Source organism: Manacus vitellinus, unplaced genomic scaffold (assembly GCF_001715985.3).
Source record: "Manacus vitellinus isolate BGI_N305 unplaced genomic scaffold, ASM171598v3 scaffold_6_pilon, whole genome shotgun sequence".
NCBI classification, from domain to species: domain Eukaryota; kingdom Metazoa; phylum Chordata; class Aves; order Passeriformes; family Pipridae; genus Manacus; species Manacus vitellinus.
Genome location: NW_021940750.1, coordinates 8,999,281 through 9,018,508, shown reverse-complemented (window position 1 = coordinate 9,018,508; position 19,228 = coordinate 8,999,281). Strand labels below are relative to the sequence as shown.

General features: G+C 43.6%; 1 protein-coding gene across 1 annotated transcript in view; it reads left to right on the top strand.

Moving 5' to 3' along the window:
* Positions 1-9,552, top strand: part of RAD51B (RAD51 paralog B) — a 408,859-nt gene extending 399,307 nt beyond the window's left edge. Inside the window, exon 11 of the mRNA XM_029964330.1 lies at positions 9,392-9,552. Coding sequence (XP_029820190.1) covers positions 9,392-9,447 — 56 coding nt within the window. The 3' untranslated portion in view covers positions 9,448-9,552. The remainder of the gene's footprint in view (positions 1-9,391) is intronic.
* Positions 9,553-19,228: the final 9,676 nt, after the last annotated feature.

The following is a 19,228-nucleotide window of genomic DNA, read 5'->3' as shown; positions in this document are numbered from 1 at the left end:
ACAAGACATCAACTTGTGTCCTGAGGCAAGAGCTTTGCCATGACTTTCAGTTATAAGTCAGAATATAGACATATAAGAACAGCTTGACCCATGCTAAGGTGTGGGCCCTCCACGACTTCCCACAGCACAACTCTGAATATCAAATAGAAACGGTGAGTAGCCCATAGGCCTGCTAGCCTACAGTTAATTTACCACATGAGGAAAATCACATGTATACTGCTTCCATCTAAAATTAATCCCTCCTTCCAGTCAAGAAAATGGAGGTCCTTTGTTTTCCTCAGAGTGGAGGATCCCATAGACCCCTACAGAATAAAACAGCTATTCTTTTCAAAATTTAACGACATTACTTCTTTTGTGTTCATGTATCACATTTCAGTGTCTTCTAAACAAGAGGGAGCTTAATGTTTTTGTGTAACCTTGAACTGGCTAGTACACAACTTTTATTGCTTCATCCTTGAGCTTCCATGAGCTACATTATGTTCTACTACGAACAGAACGTCCTGCTTAGGATTGTGTGGCACATGCTTCAGTTGCAACAGCTTACTGTTGCTTTCTTTGGCTGTCGAGGGTCTGCAGGTATGTATATGTACATATATGTGTATATGTATGTATATGTGTGTGTATGTGTGCATTTCTAATTATGAAATTACCCAGTGAAAATTTCCAATTCTGAAAATTTTTATTTAATTTCCTTCCTTCTCCACTACTTCTTGGCTAATCCACTGACAGCTCTAAGGAGAGGTTAATTCCCCTCTCTGTGACTCATTTCTGAGGTCTCCCAGGCAGGATTCAGTATGATGATGTCAGCGTTTGCTGCAAGAGCTGTTTAAATGTCTCTGCACGTAGCGGGGAGTGAAGCGCTGATTTCAGGCAGTAGCACTAGGAATGGCAGGGTTTGTTTAACATTCACTGGGGATCTTCCTAAAAAGTCAATGTGCCTGCCTACGGTTTTGTGGACTGGCTGAGCATTACTGTGCAGTTGTTTTCAGCTTTTATTTTAGTGTATGAGAAGCACTGTCCTGTGAAAAGGGAAAGAAAGGGAACTTTCTGCTTTTGGTTTAATGGCAGTCTGTAATTTGATTTTAAATTATCTACTGTCAAGCCTTTCACAAGTGAATCCAGCACACATGCATTTTCTCCATAACAAATTTGACTGTCTGGAGAAACAAAGGCTGATAATTAAGCTCACAGCAGTTGATCAGGATGGGGCCTAGGCATGGCCTAAAACCTCAGCAAGTGAGAGCCTTAATTTCTGGATACTTATCAAAAAACCAAACCTTTGACTTGGTGCAACTTGCCCATTCTGGATAATCTGGCTCTTTGATTCCCTGAGTAGGCTGCTGGGCTGTCCTGCGGGAAGTTGGCACCTTGGTATGCCAGCAAGGAATGCCAAATGAGCAGACACCACTCCAGAGTAATCAGCCATGCCAAATAAAATGCATAATTCAGCAAGATTATGGTTAAAAGTGGGAGATCTATTTCTTTCCAGCCAACACATGAGAGCCCAACACCTTTTGTACTTTGAAATACCACTAATTAATATTTATCAGATGTAAAATGTGACACTAGCTATTTGGTACAGTATGCCTTTAAGCACCATATTACTATTCCTTTTTAAACATGGCTACAGCCAGGCAGACTGAGTCAAGTGATAACAAGTATCACCAACAGCAAAAAAACCCCTCAGCTGGAGGCAGCTTTTAAAACCCATCCAGGCCTTAAACTGGCCTGTACTCTTTGCAAGGCAAAGCCCATTAGCAGGAGACTGGGACCAGCCACCTTACCCATGGCTGCTTACACAGCCACATAGTTTAATAAAAATAATCATGTAGTGATTTTTTCTGGTGGTGTCTTTGCTCTGAACTCACATGAGTGTTTGGAAAGCGCCCGTGCTCATATCTCTCCACCATGACCTTCTTTCATGCTAGAGCCCAGCTGCCCATGGGGAGGTGTGCCAGGGCAGGTGAGCCATGCTGTGCCTTGCTCTGCCGTGCCTGGGTAGAATGGGCACCCTCACTCCTCCCTGCTGGGTTGCACATGGGGCACGCCACGCTGACCCTCAATTGCACTTGCTCTGTCACTAAGAAGCAAATCTCTTCGACCCCTTGCCGGTGCATGATTTTTCTGTCTTACATGTTTGACAGTGCTGGTACCTTGAGACCACTGTGGCAGGGACTTCCCAGCAGTTTGGCTCCCGAGGCTGCAGCCTCTGGATAGCTTCTACCCCAAATGTATGTCACATTTCCTTCCAGCAAAAGCAAAATATTTACACTAAGCCAGGGTCACCTGGCGGCCACTCGCTATCACAAGCTGGAAGTGGCTGTGATTCTGTAAACGGAGGGGCGTGAGGGCGGAGGGAATTAGTGCAGGGCTCCAAAACAAATGATGCAGCTGGCTGGGGCTGCTGCTGGGAGTGGTGGGCACTGAGGAGGTGGGTGCCAGACAGGTGCTCTCAGGGCAGGATGAGGATGGGCTGGTAGCAAGGCCTGCAGTTCAGGGAGAGTGGGCCAGGACGGCAATGGCAGGACGGAGCCAGTGCCGGGGGCAAGGGAAAGCAAATTTGCAGAGTCTGGACAAACATGTCCAGTGTCTCCACCAACCACCTCTCCCACCAGTCCCCGTGAAGCCCCAATATGTTCAGTACCTGAGGTTATAGCCACACCAACCTCACTTCTTTACCTGCCTTCAAGGAGCTGTTGGAAATACTCCTCTTGTTCTGCAGGAGTGCTTTGGGCCCAGTTAAAGCATCCTGGAAGTTGCTGGGCTAGACTTGTCGTGTGAAAATGCATTGAATTCAGTGATTTAAACTCGTAAACTTGAACTACAGGACTCACAGCCCCTGTATTCCCAGACAACCAAGAGAAAGGGTGGCAGTTTCCCACTGTAATAGTTTGCACACAAAAGATCTTCCTCCTTTCCACCTCTTGCAGCCTGAATCTCTCCCATATGCTGCCAAAATTTCCTTTTTTATCCCATAATACACTGCTGATCAGCGCCTGAAAACTCTGCTGTGTACTGTAACACATGCATACAAGTCATGGATAAAGTGGTTGACAGCTCCTGGCCACCTACCCATCAGATACCACTGACTTCTCCTCAGCTCCCTCTGCCCTTCTCCCTTCCAGGCATTTGCCTGAAGTGATGACCCATGCCTGGGTTTCACATGTGACCGATGGCATGTGGACTCCAGAAAGCCTCCGTTAGGTGGTAAACAAAATGGTGGTTGTTTTGCATGCCTTGAACCAACTGCAGGGGCATGAGGACTCTGAGCCTTCCCAGTGCCTGGGCAGCTTCAGAAAGACTTCACTCATTTGTGAAGATAGATGTGAATGTCAGGCATGAGCCACAGTGGAGATGGATGGTTCCATCTCCAGTCCCTCTGATTAAACAAGCCTGTAAGGAGCAGCAGGGAGTTTTGAATAATCCCACAAACTCTTCTGCTTTTGTTATGCTGCTGCCACTCTCCCAGCAAGGTTCATGTGAAAGCATGTGAAGTAACCAAAATATTAAGAGGACATTGCAGTTATTCTTGGCTGTCTAACTGCACTTTTTGCATCCAATCATTTTCCACTGGCACTTCTCGTAATGATTATCACAGTGTCAATATCTGAGATGTCAGTATTAGACCAAAGCTGAAGAGGGTGGCATTTGGCCACTTGGGATATATGGTTTTCCCCAGCTTTGCAGAGAAGTTGCTTTATACCTATTACTAAACTATTAGGTATGCAAGGCATAACTATAGCGGAAGGGGATTTCTGTGTGGGAGGAACAGTATGATTCAGATTGTCTCATCAGCGTTGTGAAACAAAATGTCCAGTCATATGCTTTTGTGATGTAGCCACTCATTTCTCCGCCTTTATTTTGTATATTTAACCATAACCCCAGTGCACTGGGACCTGGGAATCAGCAGAGCAAGCTATGGGAGAATTGGTCAAGAAAACAGGAGTCTACATACAGAAGCACCGAGATGACCTAATACTCTACTAGCATTTTCCTCAGTGGGAGGGATGTCTGGAGCATGGCAAGGGGAAGGAGGGATCGAATGCAGTTCTCGAGCATCTAATTACCACCTCTTATAACAGCTCCTTGAGAGAGCTGGCATGGGAAAGTGGTAACAGGAATGCTATCCCAGCTTTGGAAACTTGCCTGCTTCACAAGCAACCCAGTATCTGAAGCATGGACACATGGCTGAATGTTGTTCTCATAAGCACTGGTGGTTTAAAGGAGTTCATTAATGCATTTGAGGTAGAAGTTGACTGTTGCTGGATGATTATTTTAGAGCAGCATTCAGGAATGTACCAGTCTTCATTTTCTGGGATTGCAAAGGAGGATGGCAAGGGTAGAGATAAAACACTGATTTCAAGAAAAGACATTCTAAATTGAAGATCTACCTGAGAGTCAATCTCTATCTTACAGGGAAAAATACTTATTGGAACACTGCACTTATGCATTAAATATAAAATTATATAAGGACTGTTTATACTTTTCCTCCCCAGAAAATTCAAATCTAAGGTAAATCAAAAGAATTCCTGATGTTTTAACATATGGAAGTTCATAGTGTAGGTATCAGCTTGCTTTTCCCAGGGATGTCCCTGATTAAAATCCAAGTCATCCGTAACAGACAGTTCCATATTATCAGGGACCACAAAAAGCAGAGTGCATTCACATGGGGACTGGGCCTACTCCAGACATCACTACCAGTATACAGAGATTTGTTTTTAGCACATTCCTGACAAGACAAATGGCACACAGGACACAAACACTCTTCAGCCTTCTTAAAGGCTGGCTCAGAAAGCCAGAACTTTGCAGATTCAGTGTGGTGTGGCAGCCTCATATCTCACTGTCATTAAACACAGAACTAGCATGAGTCTTTGCATACTTTCATAGGCTTTACACATTCTTTTCACGTGTTACTGCCATAAAAATTACACTATTGTAGATATGTTTTTGTGAAGCCAGATAAAAGGCAGCGTGCACATTTTCAGTACTATAGCCACCCCGAAGAAAGGGCGGGGGAAGAGGGCAGGCTGCAGCTTGCTTTCTTAATAACATGCAGAACCTTTAAAGCTCAGGTTACAGTAAATATTGTGGCTCCAAACTCCGGCTATGAAGCAAATAGCCCAAGGACTCTCCCTAGAACTGTAGTGGCAAACTGCAATAGTGTCTGAACTGTGATAAGGGGCCTCTGTGCCAAAAGAACCTGCTGGCTATAAAATATAAAAAATAATGCTTTTTAAATAACTAATGTTAAGATCTCTTATATCAAAAGCAATGTCATCAGCAGGCATCACCTCACCTCCTTCTGGAAATGTCTTGAGGCTGAGACTTGCCCCATTTCCCTTTGTTACAGCATACAGATCCTAACTGATTGCAGCTTTTGTGCTGTTCTTTCATGCACACTGGCTCACTGTGACCCACTGACTGGTATGACCCACTGACTAGTATGATCTGGGCCTTTGACATGTCTTCTGCCAACCCCTGCAGCCCAAGGGAGTGCTTTAGGGAAGACCAGACTGACCACTTCTCGGGTTTAACCCAGTAGGTTATGAGAAAGCTCCTGTAATGTCTTACTAAAGGGACTGAACTCTGCAAAAGACCATGAAAAACGTAACTCCCAAGGAAATGAAAGGACGTATGATATGTGCTAAACCTCAAAAAAATAAGTTGAAAAGTGTCAATGGTTTTTCTACTAAGTTTTATGAGGGACTGCAATTAGGCCTTATATAGCCCGCCCTTGGCCATGCTGCAAATGGTTTAATGGGGTAATACCCAGTAAATAGATAAATTAAATTATGCCAGCATGAAGAGGTCATCCTCTTCAGAGCACCTAAATTCTCCTCCAAATGGCAGTACCTCCTTTTTCCAGATCCATATACAACATGATTGTTCAGGGCCTTCCTAGAAATGAAAAGGCCAATTCTTCCTCACCTTACTCTTTCCGTGAAAACATATATGATGAGAAACCACACACACATGCACATGGGTTGGTGTGAGCCCCAGTGTGGGCACAGGTGGTGTGTCTGAATGAATGGACACACAGAGGTCTCTGTGTAGGTAAGGTTTACCACATGTGGTGCTGGGAATCGCATGCATGATTCCAGCTAAAAGCCACAAGACTGGCTGAAAGATGTTGCACTGTAAAGATCCTTTCTTGTATGTCAGAGTCTTAAAGTTTTGTGACATTGGGATGGTATAAGCTGTATTTCAAAGATGAGACAGGCTGCAGGTTGGAAACAATTTCTAAATCATTTTGTGCAGTGGACTTCTACAAATATGCCTGCAGCAGACCAGGGCATTGGATCTAAGTGAGTCCTTATTTATGTGATTTTTCTAATTAATGCCTGTTTCACAGAGTGGTAGACAAATCACCATCTTGTCCTAGTTGGGTATGAGCCTTATATCCCCATTTTGCTAAAGACAAAAATGTCCTTGTTGCAATTTTAGGTAGGCAGATTCTACCCTCACTACGTACTGGCCACAGGTTTACTTCAGCAGAGCTCTGGTGCTGTCTTGGTGCTATCTGTTGGGAGCACCCTTGTAGAAATCACACAAAGGATCATGTGGGTCCCTTCCCCCATGTCGAGAAAGAAACTTATGCCAGGTTAGGTAAGCTGCAGATGGAAAGGAAACTGAGGGCATACGGAGTAAAAGGATAACAGATTCTTATATTGACTTTGCCTTTGATATTCTGCAATTGTTTAAGGAGAAGGCAATGGGAGCTTTGTCTCAGGTATAAGTTAAACATTATTTTAGAACACTGGTTTGAGAAAAAATGTCTTTTTAAAGACATTATTTGAAGAAATTAATTCATTTTACATCAGCAGAATTATTTAATATTTTCCTTTCTGTGTGGTCTTTTCTCCTATACTATTCCCACTCAGACAATATATTTTTGATGGGAAAGTAGTCATTCTTTCTGCTTTTCCATTCTCGGCTGACCTCCTTAAGATCTCCCATTGTAGATTTGCATCAGGTTAATATCATGGTAATTTCTAGCTCAAGTAAAATCAACAAACTTCCTCTCTCTTCTTTCCTTCTCCTCTTTAAGGCATTCTAGAAAACCCAAGTACCTTGGTGGCCTGCTCCCTGCTCTCTCTCCCAAAAATGCCTTTCTTAATTGTTGTGATGTTAGCACCGTGCAAGGATTTTTATCTGCACTCCTTGGTGTCTGAGTCAGTAATTCTTGGTTCTTGCCAATTATTTCATCCCCTCTGCTCCTGTGATTTACGCAAAGTTGGATGGTTGCAGGTGGAGATGAGATCCTCCCCAACTTTTGCAGGTTTTGCCTCCTTTGAGGATGCTGCTAATCTTTGATATGAGGATGCGCACTCAGAGTAAGGCTGATAGGGATGGGGAAATATGATTCCCTCAGAGACGTTTCTTTTGACAAGACTATAGGCCTAGTGTTGTCCAGATTTCCTGCAGCTGTATGGTTCACACACAGTTATAAATTGCTGATTATATAAGAAACCCTACTTTTTCTGAAGCTCAGGTGGCATTTATTTTTTTATTCCCCTCCTGAATGCCTTAGTGAGGAAAAACAAAACAAAACAAAACAAAACAAACAACAAAATACCCCAACCAAACAAAAAACCAAACGAAAACCAAACAAAAAATCCCCCAACTCGCAAATCCATGCCAGTTTCAGCACCTTTGCCCTTATGATTGACAACTTCCCTCCACTGCAGGGGTAAGACCACTGCAAGTGGGAATTCCTTCTCCTGAATTAATTAAATCTGTATTATTATTGCCTTTGATGTACTGCCATAGGAACAGGAATGAGCACTGGAAAACCTCCATTTTTGTGCATTTCTTACACAAATAGCTCTGGACAGAATATTAAAGGGATCATTTAGAATATGGTGGGCAGAAGTAGTCCCCTCCCCAAAGCTGCTCTTGAGGCTGACGGTCTCTGTGGAAACCGCATGGGAACAGTTACAGACCTCTAGTGGCTCTGTTTATATAGCTCATCTGGGTTCCTAATTGCTCACCAGCACAGTATTTTAGAAAGCCGTGTAGAGATTTCCCCTAAGGATTACGACACGGTGTCATTTCATCTTCTCTGCATTTCCCATTCCAATATCTGTTTTTGTTTTATTTTCCTCACCATAACATCTGCCCTACATCTCTGAGAGATTTCACAATTGGAAACCTCCTGTAAATGATGACATAGAGTTGAAGGACTTCCATGTTTGCTTTCTACTATTTTTTTCAAGGGACTCTGGGTTAGACATCTCTTTAAAATAAGCATTCTTTTTTTTTCTAATTATATACTAACATTTGTAAAAGCTGTCTTTGGAAACTAAAAAAAAATATATATATATATATTTCTGTGCTTCCTGCTTGTATGCTTTTCCACTTACCTTCCACTGAATTCCTAGAGAAACACAAACTTCTGTTAAGTGCTTGCATAAAATAATCTTTAGCAAGCTGTGTCCCTAATGGCCTGCAGGGACTCCAGATAAAAAACAATTTCTCACATTTCTGTTCCCCAGCATCGACAGTGTGGCAGCTTTAGGGCTACTAGTGCCAGCCTGTGTCACTGGTGCCAGGGCTGAAGGCTGAACTGGCCTCTGGTTCCCACCAAAATGGAAGCAAGCAGTCTTGAATTATATGGAGCAGGACAGCCAGCTCTGCTTGGCTATACAGGAGGCTGTGACTGGCATGCAATCCTAGGAATAGCCGGAGTGACAGACTTTCAGCTTAACAGACTGTTTTATACTGATCAATCAAGGTTAGTGTCGCATACCATCACCATGTAAGGACCAGAGACATGCAGATAAATGTGAGATAAAACATGCAGGACTATATTCTCACAGTCCAAGGACATCTGAGTCTTTAGTGACTTCACCTCTCACTGCAGCCTTTTTCCTTGGAATCAGAAAGTAGTGCACACAGCTCCTGCGGGACTGCTCTTGGCTCTCACTCGCCAGTGAGAGCATTGCACACCACAAATGTGGAGCAGTCACAGTGCTCCACAACATCAGCCTTGCTTCCTCCAGCAGCCAGGAAAGAATCAGAGATTTATATGGCTGGGAGGAATCTCAGCAGGTAACTTAGTCCAGACTCATGTCCCAAGGCAGAATCATTATACTTATGTCACACTTGGCAAATGCTTGTCTAACCTCTTCCTAAAAGCCGGATGGCCATTCCACACCCTCCTCAGATACTTCTCTCTGTAATTATCCTTACTGCTTGCTGCCTTCTAACATCCAGCCTCAGTCTCCTTTTCTGTAGTTTAAGCTCATTACTTGTCCTATCCATCATCAATATGGAGAACAATTTATTCCCCTTTTCTTCCCAGCCACCTTTCAAATACTTGACAGTGGTAACCCTATCTTCCCCCAGTCTTCTCTAAACTTAAAGAAGTTTGTTCTTTCTTCCCTCCTAGGTTTGTTTTTCAAGACTTCTGATTATCCCCCAGTTGTTCTCTGGACCTTGTCTTGAGGACAGTACCCACAGCTGGACATCACACTCCAAGTGCAGCCTCACAAAGAACTGAGCAGAATGATTATTTATGGACTACATTCTAGTAAAACATTTGTCCTTTTTGCATTAGTAATTAACTCATATTTAGACTGTGATGTGGAACATCTCTCAGATCTTTTTATGCAGAGTTGCTACTTGCACAAAAATTCAGTACCCTATATAAATAGAATTAATTATTCCTGGTGATGTCCATGTATAGAAACTGAGAACTGTCGTTATTGAAATTAATCCTGTTTTTAAGGCATTTGTCTAAATACTTTTTAATTGTAGCTTTATATTTCAGATCACCGAAAGTACCTTTCCAGATCTGTGGCAGCCAAAAAAGTAATATTCTCTGTTCCATTGTCCAAACTGCTCATAATCCCCTTAAATCAGACTGACCCGGTAGAGACTCCTAAGCAACTCTTCTTTGATCCATCTTTCCATTTTTAAAGTATAACTAATAACTAGTCTCTTTGTGCAGCTTTCCAATCAGCATCCCATCATCCCAGACAAGCTCCATCTACCACAGGTTCCCTTAATTAATTTGCTTTGGAGTATCATGTTACTCTGTGATAAAAGCCTCACCACCATCAAAACATAGGAATACTATTGCTTCTCCCTTATCAACTGGGTTTTTTTATTCTGTCATGAAAGGAAATTTGACCCATTGTATACAATTTGTTTTTGACAAATCCATGCTGGCCATTATTCATCTCTTTGTTTTGTTTTAGGTGCTTACCAAAGTTTGATTGTTTGTTCCAGTATTTTTCCGGGAATTGAAGTTAAACTGAACAATCTGTAATCCCTGGCTCCTCCTTTTTTGCCTTTTAAAGACCGGAACTACGTCTGCACTTTTCCAGGCTTCCAAGTATGATCTCTGGGCTCCATAATATCCCAGGAGCTGGGCAAGGTTACACCTAGAGCTTTTGCAGTTAAATAACTTGCTGTAGCAACTACCGAAGGATGAAATTCATCTGGCCCAATTGATTTCAACACTATCTGAAGGATCTTCTGATCTAGTCTTTGTTCTAGTTTTATGATCTCACCCTCCTGTGTCATTGACATTGATTGTAATATTTGTCTGAAGTGATAACAAATGCAAAAAAGGTATGACTTGGACTCTAGCCATGAATGGTCTGGAACCTTTCTTCCCCACTGGGCAGTACATTTTCAGTCGCCTACATCTTCCTCTTGCTGCTACAGTAGTGATGGAAAAACTACTTGTCATTTTAAAGTCTCTTGCTCATTGGCTCCCATTTTGCTGCTTGACCTTTGTGATTTTGTTGTAATATATCTAGCCCAGTTTCTACATGCTCATTTCCCTGAGGCTGAGATCAAAGAAGAGCTGATGATTTCTCCAGGTGGATCTGCTGTTACACCTCCCATGAACTCTCTGGTTTTTGGATAGCTGATGCTTGTTGCTGTTTTCTCCAAGGTACTTTTTACATGATTAAAACTTATTCCTTGCACAAGGTCCAAAATTACTGCCTTTAGTTACTGAGCAAGTGGCTTTAATGGAATCACTACTGTTTTTCTTGGTCTAAGAAAGGCCAGAAGCCTGATCTTTGTTTCCATCTCTTACCAACTGTTTGGCTCTACCTGGGAACATTCAGTCTCTGCTGGTCAGTTTTCGTTTAACCTCCCATCCTTACCATAAGTGATGGGTGTAAATAACAACATTTTTTAACCCAGATCTGAACTTTATGTAGTCCCAAGTGCTGGAAATGTTTACAGACAGAAGTATTCTTCAGGTTCATCTCAGCTGGTCATTAGAAAATCATCTTTTCTCATTTGGGTACTTTTTTTTACTAACGTCCCTCACCTGACCTGCCGAGCTTGAAGGCATAGCAGACTAGGCTGTTAAAGTGGGGAACATGTTTTTATTTTCATATGTATGAAAAACTTAGAATTCACTAGTAATGTAATCACACTTAAATCACACCTGCCCAGAAACTCTAACTTACTTTTCCACTGTCACATATTCTTTTCACCAATAAAGATGCTCAAAAGCTCACTGCTTGAGGAAGCTGAAGCTGTACCACAACGCTGTAAATACAGCAGTTGCACTGCTTTAACGGTGCTCTTTCAAAAGAGCAGCATAAACAGCCAAAAGGGGAAGGAGTTCAGCCAGCCTCTCTGTTGCCCAAGAGGAAGCAAATTTCAGAAAGTGCTTTGGTTCCCTTTGGTTATGATTCACCAAAAATGAACAGCTAAAACGAGTTGATAGTAAGGCTGTGCAAACAGGGACTTCCAGAAGTGGAGACCCAGAGGAAAAAGCAGAGAAAGCTGGCCCTGTGCCTAGCTGTGAGTCGCCTTCCTTCCCATTCTGCTGCTTTTGTTTTCAGGGTTCCTGTGCATTTTGCAGTGTCAGCCAGTTGTCAGAGAGAAGACAGCCTCTCACGAGTTTTAGTTATGTCTCAGACCCAGGCACCTCCTAGACCCTACTCCGGGACATGTTCACTACTACTATCTGCTGTTAAACCAAAGCAGTTTGGTTTAGATTATAAATCAAGTAACAGAATACCCTGCTGATAAACTGCAGTATATGGAAACTTACACAATATTTGTGGTTTGTTAGAGGTTAACACTAGAAGTAGCAAACCATAATGGCTGTGTTGCCCTCTTCTAACAGAGTTCTTATCCATCCTTAGCGTAACAATTTTCTGTGATAGAAAAATTACCTCTCCTCAGCCTGGGCAAATTGCACCATTAGCACAGTATCCCCCTGCTCAGCCACTCTTAATGTGCCTTCTGATCTGAATTTGTTGTGCTTTCATCCACTGGGTCTTGTTTTGACTTGTCTTCTTCAATATGCATAAATTATGTGTGACTCATATGTAAAGACAGTGATACACGGCAGCACATAATGTATCACATCTAAAAAGCAAGACTGTGACAGTGACAGTTCCAGTTTTTATAAGGAATTGTTGGAGACTACCCATCAAGAAACAAGGCAAAAAACATTATGCTCGGAAAGAAGGGAAAGAGATGTGTTGTCAAGTTGTCAAAGATAGGTACAGGGGCATTAAATCCCACAAACAACAGACAAGTTTTCCACTGTCTTGCACATTACCACTGTTAACATCAGGTGCAAAATGAGTATCAGGTGACATTAAACCAGATAGTGCTGTAGAGTAATGGATGAGACTGCAAGAAGACTATAATTGCCTCTCTCTCCCATCTTTATTTTACAAATCCTTATCACATTGAGCAAACAAAGCCCCACTGAACTTGCATGTGCTTGCTCTGCATGAGACCCCAAATGAGTGGAGATGAGTGTGGTAATTGAAGGAGCAGCATGCTACCATTTGTGTGCCCACACACACATGAATATATCACATCAAGGTTAATGGAAGGTCCCTAAAAAGTTTCTCCCTACCAGTACGTCCCATTAGCTAAACCTATGTTTATGTGAGGAATGCATTTACTGATTCAGATTATATTAACAAAACCAGCCTAATTGCTAGCATGGGTCAGCCAGGCAAAGTAAGGGACAACCGTGACATCCTACTCTACCATGTCTCATCATATCTTTGGCTACAGTCCTGCTGATGAAATTTGTGATATAAAGACCGGAGGACAGAGAAATGAGAGTGGGGGATGTGCTAGATGCCAAACACCTGATCCCTCTTTAGAGGGAATCCTTTAGCAAAAAAAAAATATTGTCTTACAACAGCCTACACAAGGATGGGCTGATACCTGAAAGAGATTAAACCAGTAAAGCTGTACTAAGGCTGAGCTGCCATATGTAAAATCCATCACTTTATGCAGCCAGGATCCCTGTGTGCTCCTATAGCTGGAGGGGAGGGGAAACTACTTGAAGTAGGAGGAGAAATTAATAAAAACATATTTGCACATTTAAAGGCTGCTCCTATCTTTGGAATAGCTAACTTTATCCTTTGCAGTACAAGTGAGTAGTCCACGTCCCTAACCTGCACAGCAAGAGGGGAATTCTTGGCCAGAGGGAAGTATTAAAGTAGGGAGAAGGACCTCCAGGCAAGGGAGGCTAACATATTATTTGCAATAATGGATTGCTTTATAAAAAGGACTATGAGGTAGCTTTTCAAAAAATCAGCCTCCTTTAGGGTCCATGGAGGAAAGGATCAAGCGAAACCATCAAGAACCTGTGAAAAATTTATGCTAGGGCTGGTGGAGTTTTGCAGAGAAAACATGCCATTTGCCACTGCTGTCCCCATTACAGTGCCCAGAGCTGTGCTGGCCAGCAGGGCTGCAGTCACACCACCCCTTTCTGTACCTGCAAGAAAGTGAGTGCTCATCTCCTGACAATATGAGTAAGAGGCTGCATGGGGCAGGTGCCCACTTCTGTTTTGTGGTCCATTGTTTATGCAGGCTCTCAAAATAGAGCTCTGATAAGCAATCTGGCTAATTTTCAGATTAAAGGAAACACTGCAGTGTCCATTACTGCATTCTGCCACTGTTCATGTTTCCAGCAAGGGGTTAAGCCCTACCCTGGTTTCTTCTGCTGAGCACAGACCTTCTACAAAGCTTCCCTATCAGCCTGCAGACTCTTGCATTCTCTAGCTCTTCAAGGTATCTGTGCTCACTGAGACATGCTGTGGTGGGATTTCTCTGCTACTGAGGCAGCAAGCACTGGCCACAGTCAGAGGAAAGGCACATGCCAGAGATCCCAAGAAAACAACTGTGTGAGGTTTAGCTAGGCAGCACTTTGTTTCAATACATGGATCTTTTCAAATCACATGCTTACTCTGGTTGTGTAGTCTGATGCAGATCCACTTTGTAAAGACTGAAGTAAAACTGTTTCCAAGGCAAACATTTCACATTTGCATTCATATTTGATGTCTGTCATCTCTGAGGTCCATGTGTCCTATTTAACTTCTATCTTGCTATTTCTCAGGAGGCTGGATGAGCCAAGAGGAGGATATGGTAGTGGGCTATGGGACTTCTTTCATCTGCAGCCTGCACTTCTCTCAAGCAACACCCTTTGCTGAGGCTTCAGCTTGCTTTTACAGATGTTTAAAGGGTTGATTTACAAAAACTCCTAGGAAAACAAGTATACATTTATGTCTATCAAACACTTTTCAAGGAAATGATCCCGCCCTCCCCCACTTCAATAAAAGAGTTCTCCATCATGGGGGTGGGGGGTGGCAGGAGAAAGGAAGTGAAATAAGATAAGTCTGCTCAACTTGCCTCAATTTAATGAGCTCCTCCAGGCCTTATCATTCACCGTGTGCTTTCCCTCATTGTAAACTTCTCAGCCTCATCAAAAAGAGCTTCTTTTTTCTTTTCTTTTCTTTTACTTTTTTTTTTCTTAAATCTGACTCTGTTTGATCAGCCCTTTCCCCTTTCTTTCCACAATCCCCCGCATCACGCTGGAGCTGGTACCAGCAGAGCATGTCAGCATGCCCTAGCAACAGAGAGATTAAAGGAACTACCAGCTCCAGAGGACAGGCTGGCTGGGACTTACTAATTAACTGCAGTGAAAGAAATGAATGAGAACGGCCTTTTCTTTGGGGCAAAGGAGGCACTAGAGGTGGATGAAGGAGTTCAGCTTCTCCTCCCCCAAAACATGTGTCAACATTCAGACCAATCCTTTCTTAATAAGACTTTCTATATGTACAGGGTTTGTATGGATGGGAAAAAGCTGACAGCAGTCAAGCCTGATGCAGAAATACATGGGTGAGACCAAAGACAAACCATGGATGCCCCTGCCTCATGTCCAGCTCCCTTACATGGCTGGGAACCGTGTATCAGATGCTGGTCACTCCTGAGGGGCAGGTCATGCATGGGATGTGCGTGCCCCAGGCTATACCCCTCAGGCACCAGTCAGTGTGCTACACTGCTGTCCCCAGGCATGATGGGGCTTGTGGGAGGGTGGCAGCAGCGGGCTCAAAGCTGTGACCCTCAGGAGAGCACACCGGCAGGGCTGTGAGAGATCAAAGGGTGGCTCAGCAAGGGAGGTCAAACAGGTCCCAAATCTGCCGCAGAGTCAGGGTTCCCACACAGAGAGAGAGGCTGGACCCTCCAGGGGTTTGTAATGAAACATGAGCAGTCCTCCTTTCCCCTTCAAACCTTGGCATCCTCCTGGACTCCACTTTTAACAACCATGCCCAGGAATGTCAAGCTACAGGTTCCTTTCACATCAAGTCCTCCTCAGAGCCTGTCCATTTTCTGTCAACTACAGCCTCTGCTGGTAAACATCTTCTGAATTCTGAAATATTTATGTGGGCTTTTTTAATCCTTTTTTTTTCTCTTTTTAAACCGTTACTTTTTGTTGCTGCTTATGGGCATTTTGCTCGGTGTGGAAGTGAAACTGCTGAAATTCCTGTGAGCAGGGCAGGGTGGCTGGAGTTCCTGACCCCATCAGGAAGCACCAGACATGATGACAGGCAGCAACTTCTGGTAATGCTCCATCCCATTTTGCTAATCCAAGAAGGCTTAGCCAAACTGGGTAAGTTTTTAAAAATCCTTGTAGATTGGTGGTTTCTTCAAACTGAATAGGCATCTCTTTGCGTGTTCTCCAGTAGAGCCACTGGGATGGGGCCTCGTTTGTGCACCCCACCCCTACCAGGCAGGCAGAAAAGGGGAAGCCTGGCCATGAGGGCTGCTGAGTCAGCCTCCAGCATCAGTCTGTTTCCCATTTTGCTCAGCAAATCCTGTAAGCCCTCCTGCAGAGAGTACCTCCCCAGAAGCCAGCAAAACCTCCCTCGGTGAGGTGAATCTGGAGACCAGGAGCTCTACTGCCCAGTCAAACACAAGAAACATCAGTCCACCATTCAAGATCCCTGTCCCACACCTATGCCTGCCAAGCCCCATGGGGCTGGAGGCACCCACACAGTTTTCCCCTGCCGGGACACAGCACCTGAAACAGGCAGCGTGGCTATGGCAGCTGATGACTTGTGGGAGGACAGGGTGGGCAGATGGGTTCATGATCCCCACCACTCCCCTGGGACACACCATACCCTGTGTAGCACATCAGGAGACACAACGCTGGGTATAGCATGTTTGTGGCCTGGAGAAGGGTTAGATGATTAGTCAGCTTTTTCCCACTTCCGCTGTTAGCAATACAGGAGTCTCCCCAAATATACTGAAAAGGGAACTTTTCAGTAAAAGTTCTGTGGCTCACTTTGAGTGTGTTATTTTCTCTGAGAAAAGGCTGTGCAAAAATGGTACAATCTTACAAAACAGAACTGTGCCTTTGCATTTTTGGCTTTGGATCTGGTGGTATAAGAGACAAAGTTAGATTTTATTACATTTTATTTCTTTTTATTTCTTCTAGCCCTGCAGCACCAACACAGACAAGCTATGTAATGAACTGCAGAACCTTTTCTTTCTTGAGCACCAGAAGTGATTTATTTTTTTTACTGTATACTGGTCAACCTTAACTTTGCTAACACACTGTAAGTCATATATAGCATTTTGTAGCTTTACCAAACTTGTAATTCTTTTTTATTCAGGTGTGCTGCTTTCCAGAGTTAATCTCTATGGACTTTAATTAAATTTGTGTAGCCTGCTGTTGATTTCATCTTTTTGAATTTTGCAGGACTTTGCCATATGTATTTGTATAGAATCATTTTTCAGCTCAGACCTGTGCTTGAAATCCACTACTGCCTGCAACATTCTGGTGCCTGGGAAGGGAGGAATGCTGCAGAGCTGAAGGTCCCCAGTGGAAACACAGAAGGGTTAACTGGATACTGCCTGCAGAGACTATTTCAGGGACTCTTCAGATCTCAAGTGCTGAAAAGGGACATGAAACAATAATCCCTTAGAGAACATGCTAAATAATTCAAGTCTAGTTAAAAAAAAAAAAAAGACAACCAACTTTAAGACATTTTGTTGTAACAGTTTGGCCTTTCTTAATAATATAGCTTTGAGGAACGGGCTCTCGGGCCGCCTTCCGAAAATCCTTGTTATGGTATTTAATGAACCCTAGGGATCATTACGCTATAAATGTGCATCGTGTTTATATAGATGCATTGGGCAACCTATTACAATGCTAGGGGTTAAAAGTCATTTCCTTGGATTCCCAACCAAGATAAACTCGTCTACACCCTGAGGCGAATAGTACTTAAACCTGTATTGGATAAAGAAGGCAGTCCGGTTTTCCAGCAGCCTTTTGGAGAACGGGCATGATTAATCTGTTAGTTATCTCTCACGTTCGGCTTTTATATGTAAATTTGTCTGCAGGAGCAGTAATCGATAGTCAATGTCCTCTCTGTCTCGGGTCTGGGCATTGCAGGCCAGCATCTGCTCCACTTGCAGGCAGCAGCAGCCCTGCAGCTGGAGGGGCAGCCCAGCCCAGAGAGCCCGGGGGGGGGGGACCAGTCTGGAACAGCAGCCCTCTAATCATGTCTCTCTTGAGCGAACTCTAGGTTGGTTCCCATCAGACCACCAGGACCTGCCAACCAGAGCTGGGTTAAAGTGGTAAACTCTTTCCAGATAGCACACACAGAGGTAGTTTACATCCGTTTTAAACTGCTTAAACTGCTTTTTGACTCAACTAGATTAATACAAGGTAATGGAATATTCTAATAGTACCTGAATTAAGCAGGATATTTTTAACACATATGTGTGTATAAACACATCCACCCACCCATGGAAATATAGCTGGGGTGATTCTGTTAAGTTTTCTGAGAAAAGGACTGTGGGTTGAGACCAAATGTGGAAAACATTACCCAGAAAGTGTTGAAGAAAGAAGGAACAAAAAACCCCGATGCCTCACGTGTAGTAAAAGTGGCTGCTACATCCATCACAGACACACAAACAGGAAACAGTTTCCCTCGTCATGCCTTGGAGAGACTGCTGGAGCAAAACACAGTGCCTTGCAAGACTGAGAAAAACCACAGTGGGATTTCAGACAAGAATCACCAAATCCAGATCACCTCATATCAACCAGCTGCCACAGAGGGGAACAAAAACCAACTGCTAGCAGGCAGTACACCAGGGCAATGAACAGTCCTGTGGAAAGAATTTTGGGGTTTAACCATTGCAGGCACTCAGACCACCTCATTTAAAAGCTGTAGTGTGCAGTGTAAATAGCTACAGAGTGCTTTCCCTCCCCAACAGAACAAGTTGCTTCTTGCTTCCACCTTCTTGTATTTCCACATAGCCCACAGGCAAAATGGAGTGCAGTAAAGAAAGCAGAGGATTCCTTCCCAGCATCAAAGGGGCACACACACACACCCACACACCAAACTGCATTTCTTGCTAGCGGCTTCCAGAGCTCTCTGTGCAGCTACTTGCCTCAGCCTGCTCTGTTCACGAGCACACAGAGGTGTGTATGGCTGTTAAACTAGCATTACATCACCTGGGATGCTGGAAGTCCGCTGCCTGGTTCCTCACATGGGGGACACAGGGGCTCCACCTTGGGTGTCGCTTTTCTTTCTTCTTTATTTCATTGTTTGTGGGAAGGGGTGTTTTGCACTTTCAACATTTGCTTCCAAGAAAGGATTAGGTGTGATGAGTGGTGGGTGGATTGCACACACATTGCTGTGTGAAGGAAAAGGATCCATCTGTAGGAATGACATGCATTGTTTATTAGCAGCTTGCGTGACCCCAGAAATTCAAAGCAACATGCTGGAAAGCAGCAATGCAATGACTGCGCAGAATTACCCTCTGTGTAGTGACAGAGCAGGCCCAGCTTTGGGCATTAACACGGCTCCAAGGACAACACTTCATTTCACATCTCCGATGGAAAGCTTTTGTATAGTCAAGAATCCACATGAGATTAGAATAATAATAATCTCTTGCACTTCAGTACAAAAAATAGGGTGTGAAA